The 16,744-nt window shown below is 39.5% G+C and overlaps 1 protein-coding gene across 46 annotated transcripts in view; it reads right to left on the minus strand.

The window, feature by feature from the left end:
• The window catches only part of EDA2R (ectodysplasin A2 receptor), a 37,192-nt gene that overhangs the window by 11,860 nt on the left and 8,588 nt on the right, over nucleotides 1–16,744 (minus strand). For 30 of the 46 annotated variants that reach the window (XR_016227681.1, XR_016227680.1, XR_016227678.1 and 27 more), the window contains 3 exons: nucleotides 9,435–9,531; nucleotides 2,643–2,821; nucleotides 1,648–1,733 (listed from right to left, as the gene is read on the minus strand). Coding sequence is in view for 35 of the 46 variants with exons in the window: in XM_070066361.2 (XP_069922462.1) it covers nucleotides 1,648–1,733; nucleotides 2,643–2,821; nucleotides 9,435–9,531 (362 nt within the window). In the remaining 11 variants the exon portion in view is untranslated. The remainder of the gene's footprint in view (nucleotides 1–1,647; nucleotides 1,734–2,642; nucleotides 2,822–9,434; nucleotides 9,532–16,744) is intronic. The other 16 variants (XR_016227683.1, XR_016227684.1, XR_016227686.1 and 13 more) reach the window with 1 other exon arrangement.

Raw genomic sequence — 16,744 nt, forward strand, 5'->3', positions numbered from 1 at the left:
TATATTGCTGGTATGGTATAAATTAGTATAGTTAATCAAATATGTACATATCCTATGGTTTTTCCATGCCATAACTAGTTATATAACCTAGAAAATGGAAATGAACTAAAATGTTTGTGAGTAGAGCTGAAGATAAATAAATCATGATATGACTCTAAGGTCTAATGTTATTATATAGCAGTCAAAGTAAAAGATCTTTATGCATCAATATAAATAATCCAGAGGGAAAAAGAAAATTGTAGAAAGCATATAGTCTGACATCATGTTCATAAACATTATAAAATATACACTAGTAACGTGGATTTCTCATGAATATCCACAAATTCCACAAAAGAATACAAGTACTAAAACCTCAGTGGGAGAGTGTGGCAGAGACCTACAGAGCTCACCAATTACCCCCACACTCCCTTTTGTTCCTCTTTACACCCTTGCAGTAAGGCCATCAGAATAGTTCTGGCCAATGGACTGTGAGCAGAAATAGCATGTATCACTTCCACACTGAGGTAGTTAACAGTCAGTATATCTCCTCCACCTCTTTCCCTTTACTGGCAACTTGAAGCCATACAGAGAAAGGTCTTCATATGGTGAAAAGCAAATTTGTATTGTATTATGTCACAAAGGCCGGGGTTTGTTACTGTAGCATAGCCTACCAAAAGTAGTGGTATCTGAGGAGATAGAGAATGGGACTCAGAAAGTATCAAGAAGAGAATTCTGGGGCTGGCGCTGTGGTGTAGTGGGTTAACTCCCTGGTCTGAAGCGCCGGCATCCCATATGGGTGCTGGTTCTAGTCCCATCTGCTCCTCTTCCTATCCAGCTCTCTGCTATGGCCTGGGAAAGCAGTAGAAGATGGCCCAAGTCCTTGGGCACCTGCATCCATATGGGAGACCTGGAAGAAACTCCTGGCTCCTGGCTTCAGATCAGCGCAGCTCTGGCCATTGTGGCCGTCTGGGGAGTGAACCAGCAGACAGAAGACCTTTCTCTCTGTCTCTCCCTCTCAATGTCTATAACTCTGCCTCTCAAATAAATAAAATCTTTACAAAAACTGAAAAAAAATGGTAAGATTTAGTAACTTCATGTTCAATAACTGAATATTTTGCATTTCTGCATTTAAAAATATTTCTATAGTTTTTAAATAACTCATAATTTTAAAAATATATCAGTAACTTTTAAAAAAATTAGATAGATACTAGAAAAAGATGGCAGGCAAATAGATAAACAGATAGTGATAAAGCCATTTACTAAGCCCTAGTTCTTCATTCAGCCTTTCATGAGTCCTAAGCCTTAGGGATTCCTATAGACTTCACATAATAATAATAATAATAATAATAATAATTGATAAGTATTCAAATGTTGTAATTTAGAAGTGTTTTTAAGCATCCTTTATTTTATTAGACCTAGACAACTATCACATAAGGTATGAAGAAAATTATTATGTCACTTTTTTTTTTTTCAGATGAGGGGAACGAGGTTTGGTGATTTTGAATGATTTGCAAAAGGTTAGTTACATGAATATTACATTGTGAAACCAGGGTTCAAATCTAACTGAGGGGAACTTCAATCCTCAACAGAGGGGAAGTCTTTACTAGACTATCTTGCTGCCACCTAGTGGGTCAGGGAGGAAGCGGGAAAAGAGAACTGGATACACACACTGAACCTCAGAGGTGGGGGTCTGCTTCGTGCAGGGGATGCACTCTTGGTCCTGCAGGCCTCCAATACGTGTCTTTCGGTAAAACCTGTGGTCAACGCAATAAGAAATGGAAGGGTGAACAAATAGCAATGCACTTGGACCAATCTTTCCTGGGATCACCAATAGGCAGCTTCTAAGAATCTCACCCTCCAGAAACCAGCACCTGTCTCTTCTGATGATCTCTTTGGCACCAGCTCTGATTCTGACTCAGAGGCCCAGATATTCCACCTCTTTCCCCATTCACCATCCCTTACAGCAAAATGGGGAGCTAGTCCCAAAAGAGAATTATTGCATTGATACTCACCACTTCATACATTTCTAGGTCAACAGTAAAATTTACCTTGAATTTTGGTCCTGTACTAATAGTGTCAGTATCACAAAACAGCTGTTAGGTACTCATCTATGGCTGACAATGAGCTAGGAACATCACAGAGGGATCTTGGGAAGATACTGTTCTCCCCCTCTAGGAGTTCAAATGAATATGATATGTACAGAGAGAATACTTCAACTAGGGTTTGAGAAGTGAGGATGAGAGACATCTCCAGAGGTTAAAAATGTCCTGGAATGGGCATTTGGTGCAGGGGTTAAGAACCACTAGGGATGATCACATCACATTTCAGAGGGCCTGGGTTTGAGTCCTCATTCTACTCAGTTTTCTGCTAATGCACATCCATCCTTGGGGGCAGCAGGTGATAGCTCAAAGAGTTGGGTCCTTTCACACACATGGCAGACCTGGATTAAGTTCTGGGCTCCTGGATTCAGCCTGGCTCAGCCCTGTCTGTGGAAGGAATTTGGGGAGTGAACCAGAGGATGAATTTATCTGTCTTTCAGTCTCCACCTCCATCTCTCTCACTCTCTCTCTCTCTCTGCATTTCAATGTAAAAATAAAGAAATAAATCAACAATAAATAGATCGAAACATCCCAGAATAGCTTGGCCCAATACTGCAGGCTCACCTGGGCAGACAGTCCCCACAGACAGCATTAGAGGTAGGCGTGCAGTTGGCTTTCTGGACACGATTGATAACAGCACAGTTGATACAACTCTGACATCTGTGGTGGCCCCAGCTGCTTTTATACCTGCGGGGAGGGCAGGCTGTGCAGTATGCATCTCCCCCCTCTCCATAACCACAGTCCTGCCAAGAGATGGGACAGTGATTAACTTTTGTCCAGGAGCTTGGAGAAAGAAGAAGGTATGGGACAAGTAAACATGATATAGAGTAGTATTTTTCAAACTGCAAGTTGCAACCCCATTACTGGGTCATAAAATCAATGTACTAGGTTATAGTCAGCATTGGAAATTGAAATAGAACAAAACAGGATAATGTTATCAAATATTAGAGTACATAGCATGTAGCATAGCTAAGTACTGGTACAGGTCAGCATAGGCTAGGTTATAGTACAGCAAAAAGAAAATCCGAATCCCGTGTCTTAAAAAGTTTATTTCTCACAAACACAATTTTCCTACTCGAGTTTTTCTGAGGGCTCGGCTTTACATTATCCTCGATGAGGTTCCCAGGGTAACAGAGACTTCATCTTTGTGCTGAAATGATTGCAGCATCAGGGAAAAGAGAACATTGTGAACTGTGCACTGGCTCTTAAAGTTTTTCCCCAGAAATGACTCATTCCACTTTGCTCATATGTCCTTTGCCACACATACCAACTAATCATTAGTAACTTCAAAGGGTACAAGATAGTACAGTTGTACCATACGCCAAAAGACAGGGAAATATCTGTCAAACAGCTATAATCACTACCCACAGCAGTATCACCTTTATAAAATTTTTACATATAAGATGTATGATCACTACAGTGTATATATCCAAAAAGTATGAAATAATTACATCAAAGAGACACCTGCTCCACCATGTATACTGAAGCACTGTTCACAATAGCCAAGAGATGGAGTCAACCAAGGTGTCCATCATAAGATAAATGGATAAGCCAAATGTGGTATGTACACACAATGGAATATTATTCAGCCATAAAAGAAGGAACTTCTACCATTTATAGCAAAATGGATGAAACTAGAAAATGTGTGACATATCCAGGCAAAGAAAGAGAAATACTGCAAACAAACAAACAAAAAAAAAAAACAAGCGAACAAATGCAACCTTAGAACTAGAGTTCTGGAACATCTAGTTACACTGCTGCTTGTGACACTGGTATCCTATATTGGAGCACAAATTAGAGTCCCCATTGCTCTGCTTCCAATCCAGCTCCCTGATAATGTGCATACAAAAGCAGCAGAAGATGGCCCGAATATTTGAGCCCTTGTCACCCATGTGGGAGACCCTGATGGATTTCCAGGCTTTTTTGGCTTTGGCCTGGACCAGGACCCACCACTTGGGACCATTTGGGAGGTGAATCAGTGGATGGAAGATCTTTCTTTCCCTTTGCTTCTCTCCCTCTTTCTGTCACTCTTCCTTTCAAATAAGCAAAACAAACTAAAATAAAAAAAAATCCCTCAATCTGAACACAGAATAGCACTTATTCGAAGCTGGGAGGGGTTGATGAGGTAGAGTGAGGCTGGATAATGGGTACCAAAACAGAACTAGATATAAGGAATAAGTTTCTAGTGGTATACGTCATAGTGGGTGACTATTGTTGACAATAACATGTATTTTAAGGACAAATAGAAAAAAGGAGCTCCAGGGTTCCACTCATAATGTGATGTCAAACAGGGAGAAATACTGTTTCCCCTAATTTAGCAGTGTATAATTTATACATATTAAAATATCACACTGTACCCATAAATATGTACAATTACTGTTAATAATTTTAAAAAATAATGCCATATACCAACTGCCATTGATCACTATACTCTGAGTGAATTATATGATATGTGAATTGTATTTCAATAAAATCATTAAAAAGTGACAGAGCATCTAAAAGCTTGGATCCCAAAATGAATGAGAATAATCCTCCCACTTCCCAACTTTGATTGGTGTTAGTCATAAACAAAACCTTAATCTATTATATCACAACATCTAAAATGTATTTGTGATAGCAGTTAGCATTACCTGAATTAATACACTAGGTAAGTTATGCCTTCACAGGGGTTAGATTAAGTGAACCTCAGCCACTGAGGTTCTCTAAATAAATATTCCTGCCATCATGCTCCTCTTCTTTGCCTCTTCTGGTCTTAATACCTCACAGCTCTACTCGCAATAATCTTTTCTACTAAGATCCTATTCTGATACATACCAGGGTTCTAAAATGGGTGCTTTCTGTTTTACTTATATTCTGGGTTTCTTGGGAAGGTAAAGGACTTCTTTCAGCCTCTGCTATGTGCAGCAGCAAAATGGTGATAATTGCCATATCTGCTTTACAGGATTAGCTGAGGATCAAAGTAATAAAAAAAAATACAGCAGAGTGATGAAAAATGCTGACCTAGGGCCAGGGAGACCTAACTTTAACTCCTACCTCTACCACTAACAAACCATGTGGCCTTGGGCAATTCACTGGACCTGAGTTTTGTCAATCAATTCAGGAATAAGACTAACTTATATGATTTTTAAGACCACAGGAAATCAAGTGAACAAAGGGAGTATGTCAAAAGAATAGGGAAAAACTGTCCTGTGTATGTTCTGTTAGATACCTGAACTGCCATATGAGAAAAAAAATTATAAAATTTGATTCATTCCTCACAAACTGCACATCAGAATAAATTCCAAATGCATCAGATATTTAAATATAAAAAATGAAACGCTATAAATACTGAGATGAAATATAAGTGGATTTCTCATTAATATGGAGGTGGAGAAATCTTTTCTAATTATAAATCAAAATCTAGAAGCAATAAAAAAGATGTAATTACATAAAAATTCAAAAAAATTTTTGCAAAGTAAAATATGAAAAACAGAAGACAAATGACAAACTGAGAATATATATATGTCATATCAAAGACTGAAGAGAATTTTTAAAAAATAAAATCAACATTTCTGATTTTAAACTATATAAAATTTATATTTATATATCTTATATAAATGATTTTAAAACATATTCTATATTTTGTAATGTCTGTCTACTCAGGTGCCCTACAAGAGTATAGAATGAACAATAAGCAACATATATTCAGAGTAGAAAAAACAATCAGAAACAAATAACAAATTTGGGAATCTAAATAGACAAATAAACAGAAAACACTGGTATATTTCCTTATCAAATTGAAAAAGCTAAAACAAAATCCTCATAAAGCCCTCATAAATTAGCAATTTAATATTACAAAAGAAGGCATAAAAGTAATACATAATGAAACATGCATTATTCATTTATGGTTACGCTTCTGGGATATGGGAATTTTATGCCCTGTTGAAAATAAATGTAATTGTAATGGATATTAGTAAAGGATTTTCAGAAATGTTATCTACTAATATATTTCAAGAATCTTAAAATTGTATCCATTATTTAGCGTGGCAATTATACTTGTAGAAAAATGTCCTGAGGAAATAGTGTTTCTTTTGCAATGATTTATTTTCAATTATATTTCTAATTCATGAGTAAACTTTTAAAATAAAGGTAACCAGAAAAAAAAAAAAAGAAAAAAAAAAAAAAACGGCTGTCTCACATGCTGTTAGCTGCTTATCCAAATATCCTCTTCTTCCATAGTAACAGAACATTGATTTCTTTTTAGGTGGCATGATGACCACCCTCAAGAATGGATTCTTGTTTGGTCTTGGGTAATCACGGCAATCCCATTTTTGTTTGCCAGATATTCTTTTGCCAGCCTCCCTTCTAGGTAAGATTGCTACATCACCCAGTTCTGTATCTTAAGACATATAGGGAAATCTGCTGAGGAGCTTCTGGGGAAACACTTCTTCCCTAGTGAAACACAAGTTATGTTGACTCTGTCTCTGCTTCCTGACTTTGCTAACAGTGTGAATACGTGATTCTTTGAGCTGTGGCAATTTTTTTTAATTTTTTTTTATTTTTTGACAGGCAGAGTGGACAGTGAAAGAGAGAGAGAGAGACAGTGAGAAAGGTCTTCCTTTTTCCATTGGTTCACCTACCAATGGCCGCTATGGACGGCGCACTGTGGCTGGCACACTGCGCCGATCTGAAGCCAGGAGCCAGGTGCTTCCTCCTGGTCTCCCATGCGGGTGCAGGGCCCAAGCACTTGGGGCATCCTCCACTGCCTTCCCAGGCCACAGCAGAGAGCTGGCCTGGAAGAGGGGCAACCGGGACAGAATCCGGCGCCCTGACTGGGACTAGAACCCGGTGTGCCGGCGCCACAGGCGGAGGATTAGCCTAGTGAACAGCGGTGCCAGCCGAGCTGTGGCAATTTTGAAGCTATAAGCATGAGGGAAAAAAACCAGGAAGGTGGCCAAGATAGATGAAAGAGTCTGGGTCCTTGATTACACTTTTGACCCGCTCAACAAACCGAAAGGTTATCTATCTCTAGACTTCAGTTATGGTTGAAGTCACTATGTAACTTGCAACTTAACATAGCTTAATTGGTTCAGAGGCAAAATAATTTGCCTTGAAAACCAGGTAGATCTGACTCCAAATTTCTTGTTTATTTTTATCGCACTGTTGTGACTTTGAGCAAGTCACATATTCTCTTTGAGCTTCAGCTATCTTATGCATAAAATGGGCCTCAGAATACCTTCATAATGTGACTCTTGTAAGAGTCAAATGAGATAATGCGCATAAGAGCTGCTTAAAAAGCAGATATTTGACTAGTACAAACAATTTATATAAGGCTTTTGCAGGAGTATACTATTCCAATTCATTTATTTTCTCTGAGCTTTCTAGTGGTGCTGAAGTAAATGGCAGTCTGAGAGGTACTAAACCAAATGTGAATTCCATCATAGGCTTCCTCTTAAGAGTCTGGTACCAGTAGTTTGATAAACAGACTGATTTTTTTCTCCCTTGGAGAGTTCAGGTTTGTAAGTATGAATAGCTTAAAAGTAACAGACATGTGCATGATAGGAACATTTGTAAGGCTTTTTATCATGAAGACTGATGTGATATTTAAAATAGATTTTGTAGGGCTGGTGTTATGGCACCACAGTTTAAGCCACTGCTTATGATGTTGGCATCTTGTATTGGAGGGTGGGTTTGATTCCCAGTTATTCTGCTTCAGATGCAGCTGTCTGCTAATGTACTGGGAAGGAAGCAGAAGATGGTCCAAGTATGGGGGCCTCTGCACTCCATGTGGGAGACCAGACTGGAGTTCCTGGCTCCTGGCTTTAGCCTAGCCCAGACCTGGATTTTGAGTCCATTTGGGTAGTGAATCAGCAGATGGAAAATCTGTGTGTGTGTGTGTGTGTGTGTGCCCCCCTCTTTGTCACTCTGCCTAGCAAATCAATAAATCTTTTACAAAAAGATTTTGTCAAGTCAAGCAGCTTATTCGACTGGATCTATTTTAGTATCTAGTATGACCTAACTTCTGGTCTTCCTTGGTCCTAGAATCCCTTGTCAACCATGTTGGCACACCATTGTTGGATATAATGTTATGTATAGTGTTAGTGCTAGTTTATATTGATATCTCTGAGCTTTATTCTCCATGTTTTTGAAATATGGAGGTAAGAAGTACTTATCCAAATAATTTCTATATTTTTTCCAGACACGGGATCATGTCATGCTCTTACCTAAATCCCTCCAGAGTGTTCCTAGAATACTTAGAAAAAAAACTAAAAAAAGAAAGAAAGAAAGAAAATCTCCCATCATACACTTCATACTTCCACATACTCTGGCCCATACCTCCCTCTCTGATCTCATTGTGTACCACTCGCCTTCTCACTTACAGAACCTTAGTTGCACTAACCTTCTTTCTCTTCCTTGAACATGCCTAGCTCATTCTCACATGAGGATTCTGCATTTGCTGTAACCTCCCCCAAGAAGGAATCTCTTTTAGGATGCCCTCTGCTTCCTGATCAAGCTGCCAAATCCTCTGTATATTATCACTCTAATTAAATTCTTATGATAGCTTCATATTTAGAGTCCTCACTTATCTATATATGTATCTTATTTATTATTTGTTTCAGTAATTAAAATGTAAGGTCAATAAGGGAAACATTTTTGTCTGTTTTGCCATATCCATGGAGCCTACAGCCATGCCTACCACTTTGCAGGTATTGAAATAAGTAATTAATGAGTGAATGACTGCATAAAATATGATGCAAATGGGCAGAGACCATCTTCTGGCTAGCTTCCTTCCAGCTCTAGCTGCAGCTCAAAGTTAATACCACCTTTAGGTTTAGGGACCAACAAAGTACCTGAGGCAGAGCTATTATAGAGTTCCAGCCTTGCTCCTGTCTCTAACTTGCTGGTGATTTTCAGCTGATTCTTACCTCTAATAGGGATTCCAGGATCTTTATGGTTGCCCATCCCTCCTTTACAGATTCCCAGTAGCCCACATTTTCCTGGATGGAGGACACACTTCAGCGTTCTCATTTCTTCTCTCATCCCCATTCCTAAGACCTGATATCTGGTTCTTGATATTCAAAACAGACCTTGCTTTAATTGACAGATTTCCTAATGCTAAACAGCCCTCCCATGTATCTACATTCCTCATCTCCTTCTGGGATACCTCATTATCTCATGAAATCTTCCCCTGACCCTGACCCTGCTGAGCTGAATTCTTGCTGGAACTGTGACTTCTATCGTCCACTCTTTGAATCTCATGCTTTAAATGGAGCAGTCATAGTGAAGCCTGACTGACCTAAACTTGGTCCCCATCAGTTTCCAGGTTGGTTCCTAAGCTGTGGGGGGAAAATAAATATATTGACTAGTGTGTCTTACCTTGGAGAGCTCCTGTCCAGGACCACACTGTTGGCAGGTAACACACCGTCCCCATTGGTCCCAGTACTCATTTTCTTGGCAATCCATGGTGGGAAGGCTGTGAGTACAGAACACAAAAACTAGGCAGCTAGTTTCAATGGATACCTAGAAAGTAGTGGTTTCCATGACATTTGGCTTCTGGGTCATCTTAATCTAGTATCTCTGTGAGTTAGAGACCAAGGAAGTCAATCCAAAATAGCTAATGTTTACATAGCCTTGACCATATGCTAAGAACTTTTCTAAAATGCTTTACATATAATAACTCATATAATTCTCAAAACAACCATATCTGGGATTATTATTAGCTCCATTTTTCAGATAAAGAAAGTGAGATGCAAAGGTCAAGAAATTTGCCCAAATTCACACAACTGGTGGCTACAGCAGAAGCAGAACTTGTAGACAATGGTAAGTTGTTTGCTTCTGCCCATAAAGTATAGAATAACCACAATCACTCATGTATGATTTGCTCTTTATGGCTTAGAAGGCATTTTCACATTTATTATTTGGTCAACGTAACACCCCAGTGAATAAGCAGTATAGGGATTATCAGCATGCCTCTCTTTTGCAACAGGGGTTTTTAATATGTCTGAGAACTGCTAGCTGCCTCTGCTTCACTCCTAGGCAGAATGGGATGGAAGGATAACCTATCATGTAGAAATGTCCTGGGACATTAAGGTGTAAAAAAAGGGATGGCATAAGTCAAATTTCAAGGAATATGGATGGCATAGGACAGTAGCATTAGCATTGGACTGGGAATTGGACAATATGAATTCTAATTATGGTTAGCAATCATCCTGGTTTGCTCATGACAAAGATGTTTCCCAGGGCATGGAACTTTCAATGCTAAAACTGAGATAGTCTTGGGCAAACAGGGAATGGTTAGTCACCCTACCTGGTTCTTCCACTTTCAATTTATGATCTTGGATGAATGACTTAGTCTTTTCTGGCCTTAGTTACTTGATCTAAGAAAAAGGGGCCATATGTTCCTCATGTACCTAACATAGTTCTTAGGAGGATTAAATGAGGTGAGGTCCATCAAACTGTTCTGAAGGCTGTGGAGAACTAGACATGGGAAGCCAGGTAGTCTTCTGCAGAGAGGAACTTTAGTAAAGGAGGCTCAGGTAGTCATTACATGGGGAGTGTCCTGCTCAGAGAGAATGGTGGGATGAGATTCTTTTGCTCACTCCTGACCCCATATCAGGGCAAATTTTGGGTGCTTTCTCAAAGCAGTCAAAGTCCTAAAAGTATACTTGTAGTCAAGACAGGAGAGATGTATATATGTACAATTCAAGGCTACTATTTCTCCCCTCAGAAGTTCCCAAAAAAGATGGGGTAACTCATGCTGGGTGACATTCTTGTTTAAGTGAACATTTTTGCACCATCACCTGGGCCTTTCTTTTCCATTCATTCATTCCCAGCAAGTGAGCTACAATATCCATTTTTTTCCAGAAGATAAACATCTTTTCCTGTGTTATTTTGATAACTGTCCCTGGTGTCAGTCTCAGTAAGCAAATTCTCCATGCCTTGCTATCTATCTTTGTCATGAAGACAAAAACATTAGTAGTCTCATAGCTTTCATGACAACGGACCATAGAAACAGGACCAGCATACTAGCCTGGACAAATCTCCCATAACAGGAAAACATTGGTAGTAACCAAAGGCAGCCCATCCCTTGGGATAAACTCCTGACACAGGCATCTGAAATCTCCATGGCAGCTACTACTGGCCTTTAAGTGTGAGAAACCCCGTTATGTTTGGTTTGCAGAGCCACACCCACCTAATAAAGCTCATATGGCATTACCACTAACACGTTCCTTTGTCTAGACAACACAGGCTTATGGCCAAAGTTCTGTATCAGGACCTTGGCAATGAACAGAAAGCTTCTTTTCTCCTCTTTTTAGTCAAGCCATTTATCCAAAATATATCAAAATGAGAAATTTCACAAATTGCCTTTATCAAAGAGAATAAAATCACATAGACTCTAGACTATTCTGAGGAATTCAAGGTAAAGCATACGTATAAAACTGCTTCATAAGGGTTAAATATTAAATGGCATTATCTAGGGACACAGGTAGACCTTACATCAAATTTTCCCCTATAGTTAGCCTTGTCTTGTAGAAGATGCAACAGCCTTCTTATTTTAAGAGGTGGCAAGACAGGAAAACTAGGCTTTAATAAAATCCATGCTTTTCTGAGGTATACCATTAAGTACACCTAGGAACTCTTCGAAGGTATCACAGAGAATGTGGCTGAATCCTCCAAAATGGCAACGTGAACAGAGGTATAAAATTCCCGGAATTAGAGATCACGCATGCCCAGTGCTAACCCTGTACCTAACACAGAGTGGATACCTCAACGGTGCTTGCCAGGGTGAGGAACATCTGACCACGGGCCATACAAGGCCTGTGAAATTATTTGGTCTGGCCCTGCCAAAGCAACCACAGGATGGGACACAAAGTTAAAAAAACCTATAGCAGGCTAATTTCTAAGTTGATCATTTTGTATGGTCTGTGAATGGTGTTATAAATATCCAAATGGCCCTTGCCAGAAAAGTTTCCCAATCTATTAGTTTGTCAGCATGCTATGTTGCCTAATCTATGGTTAACTGTGCATGTGTCTAGCCACCGGGCTTATGAAATCTCTTTCATAATGACTTTCCAAACAAGGTAATATCCCCACATCAAGGAACAGCAAAGGTTTTAGAGACACACAGACTCACGATAAGTCAGACACAAAAAGACAAAAATCATGTTTTCTTTGCTCTGTGGTAGCTAATACATAGAGTACAAAAAATTCAATATATATGAGTGAAATTGACATTTTGAGATTTCATTATTGTTTTAGACCTGTCCATACTAGTGTGAAACAGTGGTCTTTCTATTTTCTACTTGTTGAATTCTTTATTGAGTATAGGATTAAGCCTGTGACTATAAAGTGAATTGAAAGTATGTTATCAGGGCTGGTGCTGTGGCGTACCGGGTAGAGCTGCAGTGCGGGCATTCCATATGGGCACAGGTTCGAGTCCCGGCTGCTCCGATTCTGATCCAGCTCTCTGCTATGGCCTGGGAAAGCAGTAGAAAATGGCCCAAGTCCTTGGGCCCCTGCACCCGTGTGGGAGACCCGGAAGAAGCTCCTGGCTCCTGGCTTTGCATCAGCTCAGCTCTGGCTGTTGCGGTCATTTGGGGAGTGAACCAGCGGAATGGAAGACCTCTCTCTCTCTCTGGCTCTACCTCTCTCTGTAACTCCGTCTTTCAAAAAAAATAAAAAAAAAGAAGAAAGTTTGTTATCACAAAAATTAAAAGAAAGAAAGGTGGAGGAAGGGAGAGAGGATGACAGGCAGGGTGTGAAGTATCATTATGGGTTTAAAATTGTATATATGAAATACATAAAATCTGTTCTCTATGTAAATAGAAAAATATATGAAACGCAAAAAAATCCAACTCTAACTAGTTGTGTGCTCATAAAAAATACTTTCACCTTTCTCAGTATCAATTTTCTCATCTACAAAATATAGATTTTATTTATTTATATTTATTTGAGAGGTAATGAGACACAGAGGTAGAGACAGAGTTTCCACCCACTGGTTCACTCTCCCAAATGACCACAATGGCTATGGCTAGAGGTAGGCTGGGGCTGAAGTCAGGAGCTGGGAATGCAATACAGGTCTCCCATATAGGTGACAGAAACCTAACTACTAGAGTCATCACCACTGGCCCCCAGGGTCTATATTAGCAGGAAGCTGGAGTCAGTAACCAGAACTGAGAATAGAGCCAGGTACTCCAATGTAGAATACATGGGTCTTAAATGACATCTTAACAGCTAGGCTAAATACCCACTCTTAAAATAGGGATTTAGGGACAGGTACTGTGGCGTGCCACCTGCAGTATCAGCATCTGGTATGAGCTCTGGTTTGAGTCCCAGCTGCTTTACTTCTGATCCAGTTCTCTGCTGTGGCCTGGGAAGGCAGCAGAAGATGGCCCAAGTCCTTGGGCCCCTGCAGCCACGTGGGAGACCTGGAAGAAGCTCCTGGCTCCTGGCTTCAGATCGGCTCAGTTCCAGCCATTGTGGCCAATTGGGGAGTGAACCAGCAGATGGAAGACCTCTCTCTCTCTCTCTGTCTCTGCCTCTCCTTCTCTCTCTGCATAACTCCAACTTTCAAATAAATAAATAAATCTTTAAAAAATAAATAAAAATAAAATAGGGACTTAAATAATACCTACCATGAGCATTTTTATAGATTTCATTTATTCCTTTTATTATTTTATTTTTAAAAGATTGATTTATTTATATGAAAGGCAGAGTTACAGAGAGGCAAAGGCAGAGAGAGAGAGAGAGATCTTTCACCCAGTGCTTCACTCCCCAAATGGACACAACATTCAGTGCTGTGCCGATTCAAAACCAGGAGCCAGAAGCCTCCTCTAGGTCTCCCACATGGGTGTAGGGACCCAAAGACTTGGGCCATCTTCTACTGCCTTCCCAGACCATAGAGAACAGGACTGGAAGTGGAGCAGCTGGGACTCAAACCAGTGCCCGTGTGGGCACTGCAGGCAGCGACTTTACCTGCTACGCCACAGCGTCGGCCCCGTGGATCACAACACTAAACAGCTATAACTTTAAAATTTTTACCAAAGCTTTTTTAATAATACATAAGAATTCTATAGTTTTATTTCTTTTCTTATAAGAAAATAGAGGTATAAAACTTGTGATCTTGGATTTAGCAACAGTTTCTTAGATGCTAAAGTACAAGTAACAAAAAAATGGACAAACTGCACTTAAATACAGAGCTTAGAAAATAAAAAACTTGTGCTTCAAAGAACACTACTAACAAAATGAAATGACAATCCACATAATTGATAGACAAACATTTGAAGATCATACATCTCATAAGACTTGTACCTAGAATATATAGAGATCTCTTAGTAACTCAAAATAAAAATCATAAATAACCCAATTTGAAAATGGGTCAAGTATTTGAAAACACTAGGACTATTATTTAATTCATTCAAATCTAAAACTCAATTATCAATAAACTTAGGAATAGGTTTCCCATTACAAACAGGAACAGTAACAGCTGGCTTTCCAACAAGATATACAAATGGCCAATAAGCACATTAAAACATGCTCAGTATCACTGGTGATAAGAAGAATGCAAATCAAAACTATAATGAAATATCACTTTTGACCAACTAGTGTGATTATAATAAAAAAAACATACTCAAGTATTGAGGAGGCTGTGGAATAACTGGAACATTCATATGCTGTTAATGGGAATGTAAAATGGCACACAGTCCTTTTGGAAAATGGTTTTGTGGCTCTCAAAATGTTAAACATATAATTACCATGTGACCCAGCAATTTTACTCCTTGGTATATACTCAAGAGAAATGGAAATATATGCCCACACCAAAATTTGTACATGAATGTCCTTATTCATAATAGCCAAAAGTGGACAAAAGTGACCATCAACTATGTGTGTAGATAACCAAGATGTGGCCTACACATACAGCTAGAAAAATGAATGAAGTATTTATTACATGCTGTAATATGGATGAAACTTGAAAACATTATACTAAGTAAGAGAAGCCAGAGATAAAAAGGCAAACATTGTATGATTCCAGGATAACAATAATTCTAGAATAGGCAGTCCATAGAATCAAAAATCAGATTCACTGGTTACCTGGAGCTAGGGGGGAGGGAAGAGGCATGACTGCATAAATGAATATGAATTTTGGAGGGAGCTAATGTAAATGGTTTAGACTTAGATAGTGGTCAAGGTTGTCCAACTTTGTGAATATACCAAAAACCAGTGAACTGTACACTAGCAAAAAGTGAATTATGTGGTATTTGTATTGTGTTTTATTAAGAAGATGATTCTTCAACTTTCTCATTAATACAGTAAACTACCCTACATTTTTAATACATGTTACCTAAATTAATTTCAAAATACTATTTTTCAGAGCTCCTAAGGATTTTATTATATGTGCCTCCAAGTGTGATTTTTTTTTAACCTAACTTTGCACTCAAATATATCCAGTTAGTTCTGTATGTATTTTGATTGGGCTTAACTAGAGGGAGTGACAAGTGGCAAAATACTACTGTCTCTTTATTAAGTCTTTGTTATGTGGCTGCTTTCCCTGTCATGATTTCCAAAAAACAACCTAGAAGAGTAAGAATGCTCTTCCCAAACAGGGAAGAGGAGAAGCCATGAGGCATGAGGCTGACATTAATAATAATCCCCACATTACCTCATTGTGCCCTGAATAATTGATGTTGGCCAAGTTTCTGCTGGATGTGAGGTACTCAGGCTGCTGGGGGTGCAGCTGCCTCTGGCCACAGCTTGCGACTGCTGTTCTTCTCAACTTGCACACATGCCTGTGGGGTGAAGCATGCTCTCTCTATCTAGGACGGGTAGGCAAGACAGGATGACAGTTCTATATTAAGAACTAAGGCCTTCAGGATATTTGCTTTGCATGGACAGTGCAGGAGGTCTGGGATTAAAAAGGGTGAGGAAGGCGACAACTGGTCCATGCCCTGCCCATTACTCAACTATGAGCCCACCCACCCACGTGCACACAACTGGCAAAAACCAATGTAGTTGCTCATCACAGACTTGAGAAAACGTCTGTCTTTGAAAATCATGCACATTATTTGTATAGTGCCCTCATCATTTCCAGATGTTTGGCTGATAATCCACATGTTGCTTCACCATTTGGTGCTGGCTCTCAACCTTTCCTTTCCTGGTCTGGCCCAAGGCTGCTCCTATACCCAGCTTTCTGTTGACCATAGCCGCTTCCAAAGTATGAAACATGTTAGTTTCCACCTTTTCGGCTACTTGTGAATTTTATATTTCTGGTTTTAGCTCAATACAGTGAGTGGTCTCAGGTCCAGCTGTGCCATTGGTGCTCTATTCAAGGTCCCATTTCTGCCATGAGGTCCATCTCTTAGACTGGCAGTTTTCAGGCTATGCTGCACCTTGAAAGCTCCAAAAATACTGATACATGTTGAGTACCACCCCTGAGATCCTGACGCATTTAGTCAGCCATGTGGCCTGAGCATCTGGAATTCATGCAGTGCACCAGCTGATTTTCATGTACAACCCACGATAAAAATATCACCATTCTAAGGGTTCTTTCGGTTCTGACCTTGTCTGTCTTGTCTGAATATATGGTGTGGTCAGGCAAAGGGTTTTGTCCCCCATATTCAGAGGGAATCTGGTAAAGGACTAACCTAGAGTCTACCCGTTTATTTTTTTTCTATGAAGAATAGAAAGTA

This window comes from Oryctolagus cuniculus, chromosome X (genome assembly GCF_051225735.1).
Source record: "Oryctolagus cuniculus isolate XC-2025 breed Fujian yellow rabbit chromosome X, ASM5122573v1, whole genome shotgun sequence".
NCBI lineage: Eukaryota > Metazoa > Chordata > Mammalia > Lagomorpha > Leporidae > Oryctolagus > Oryctolagus cuniculus.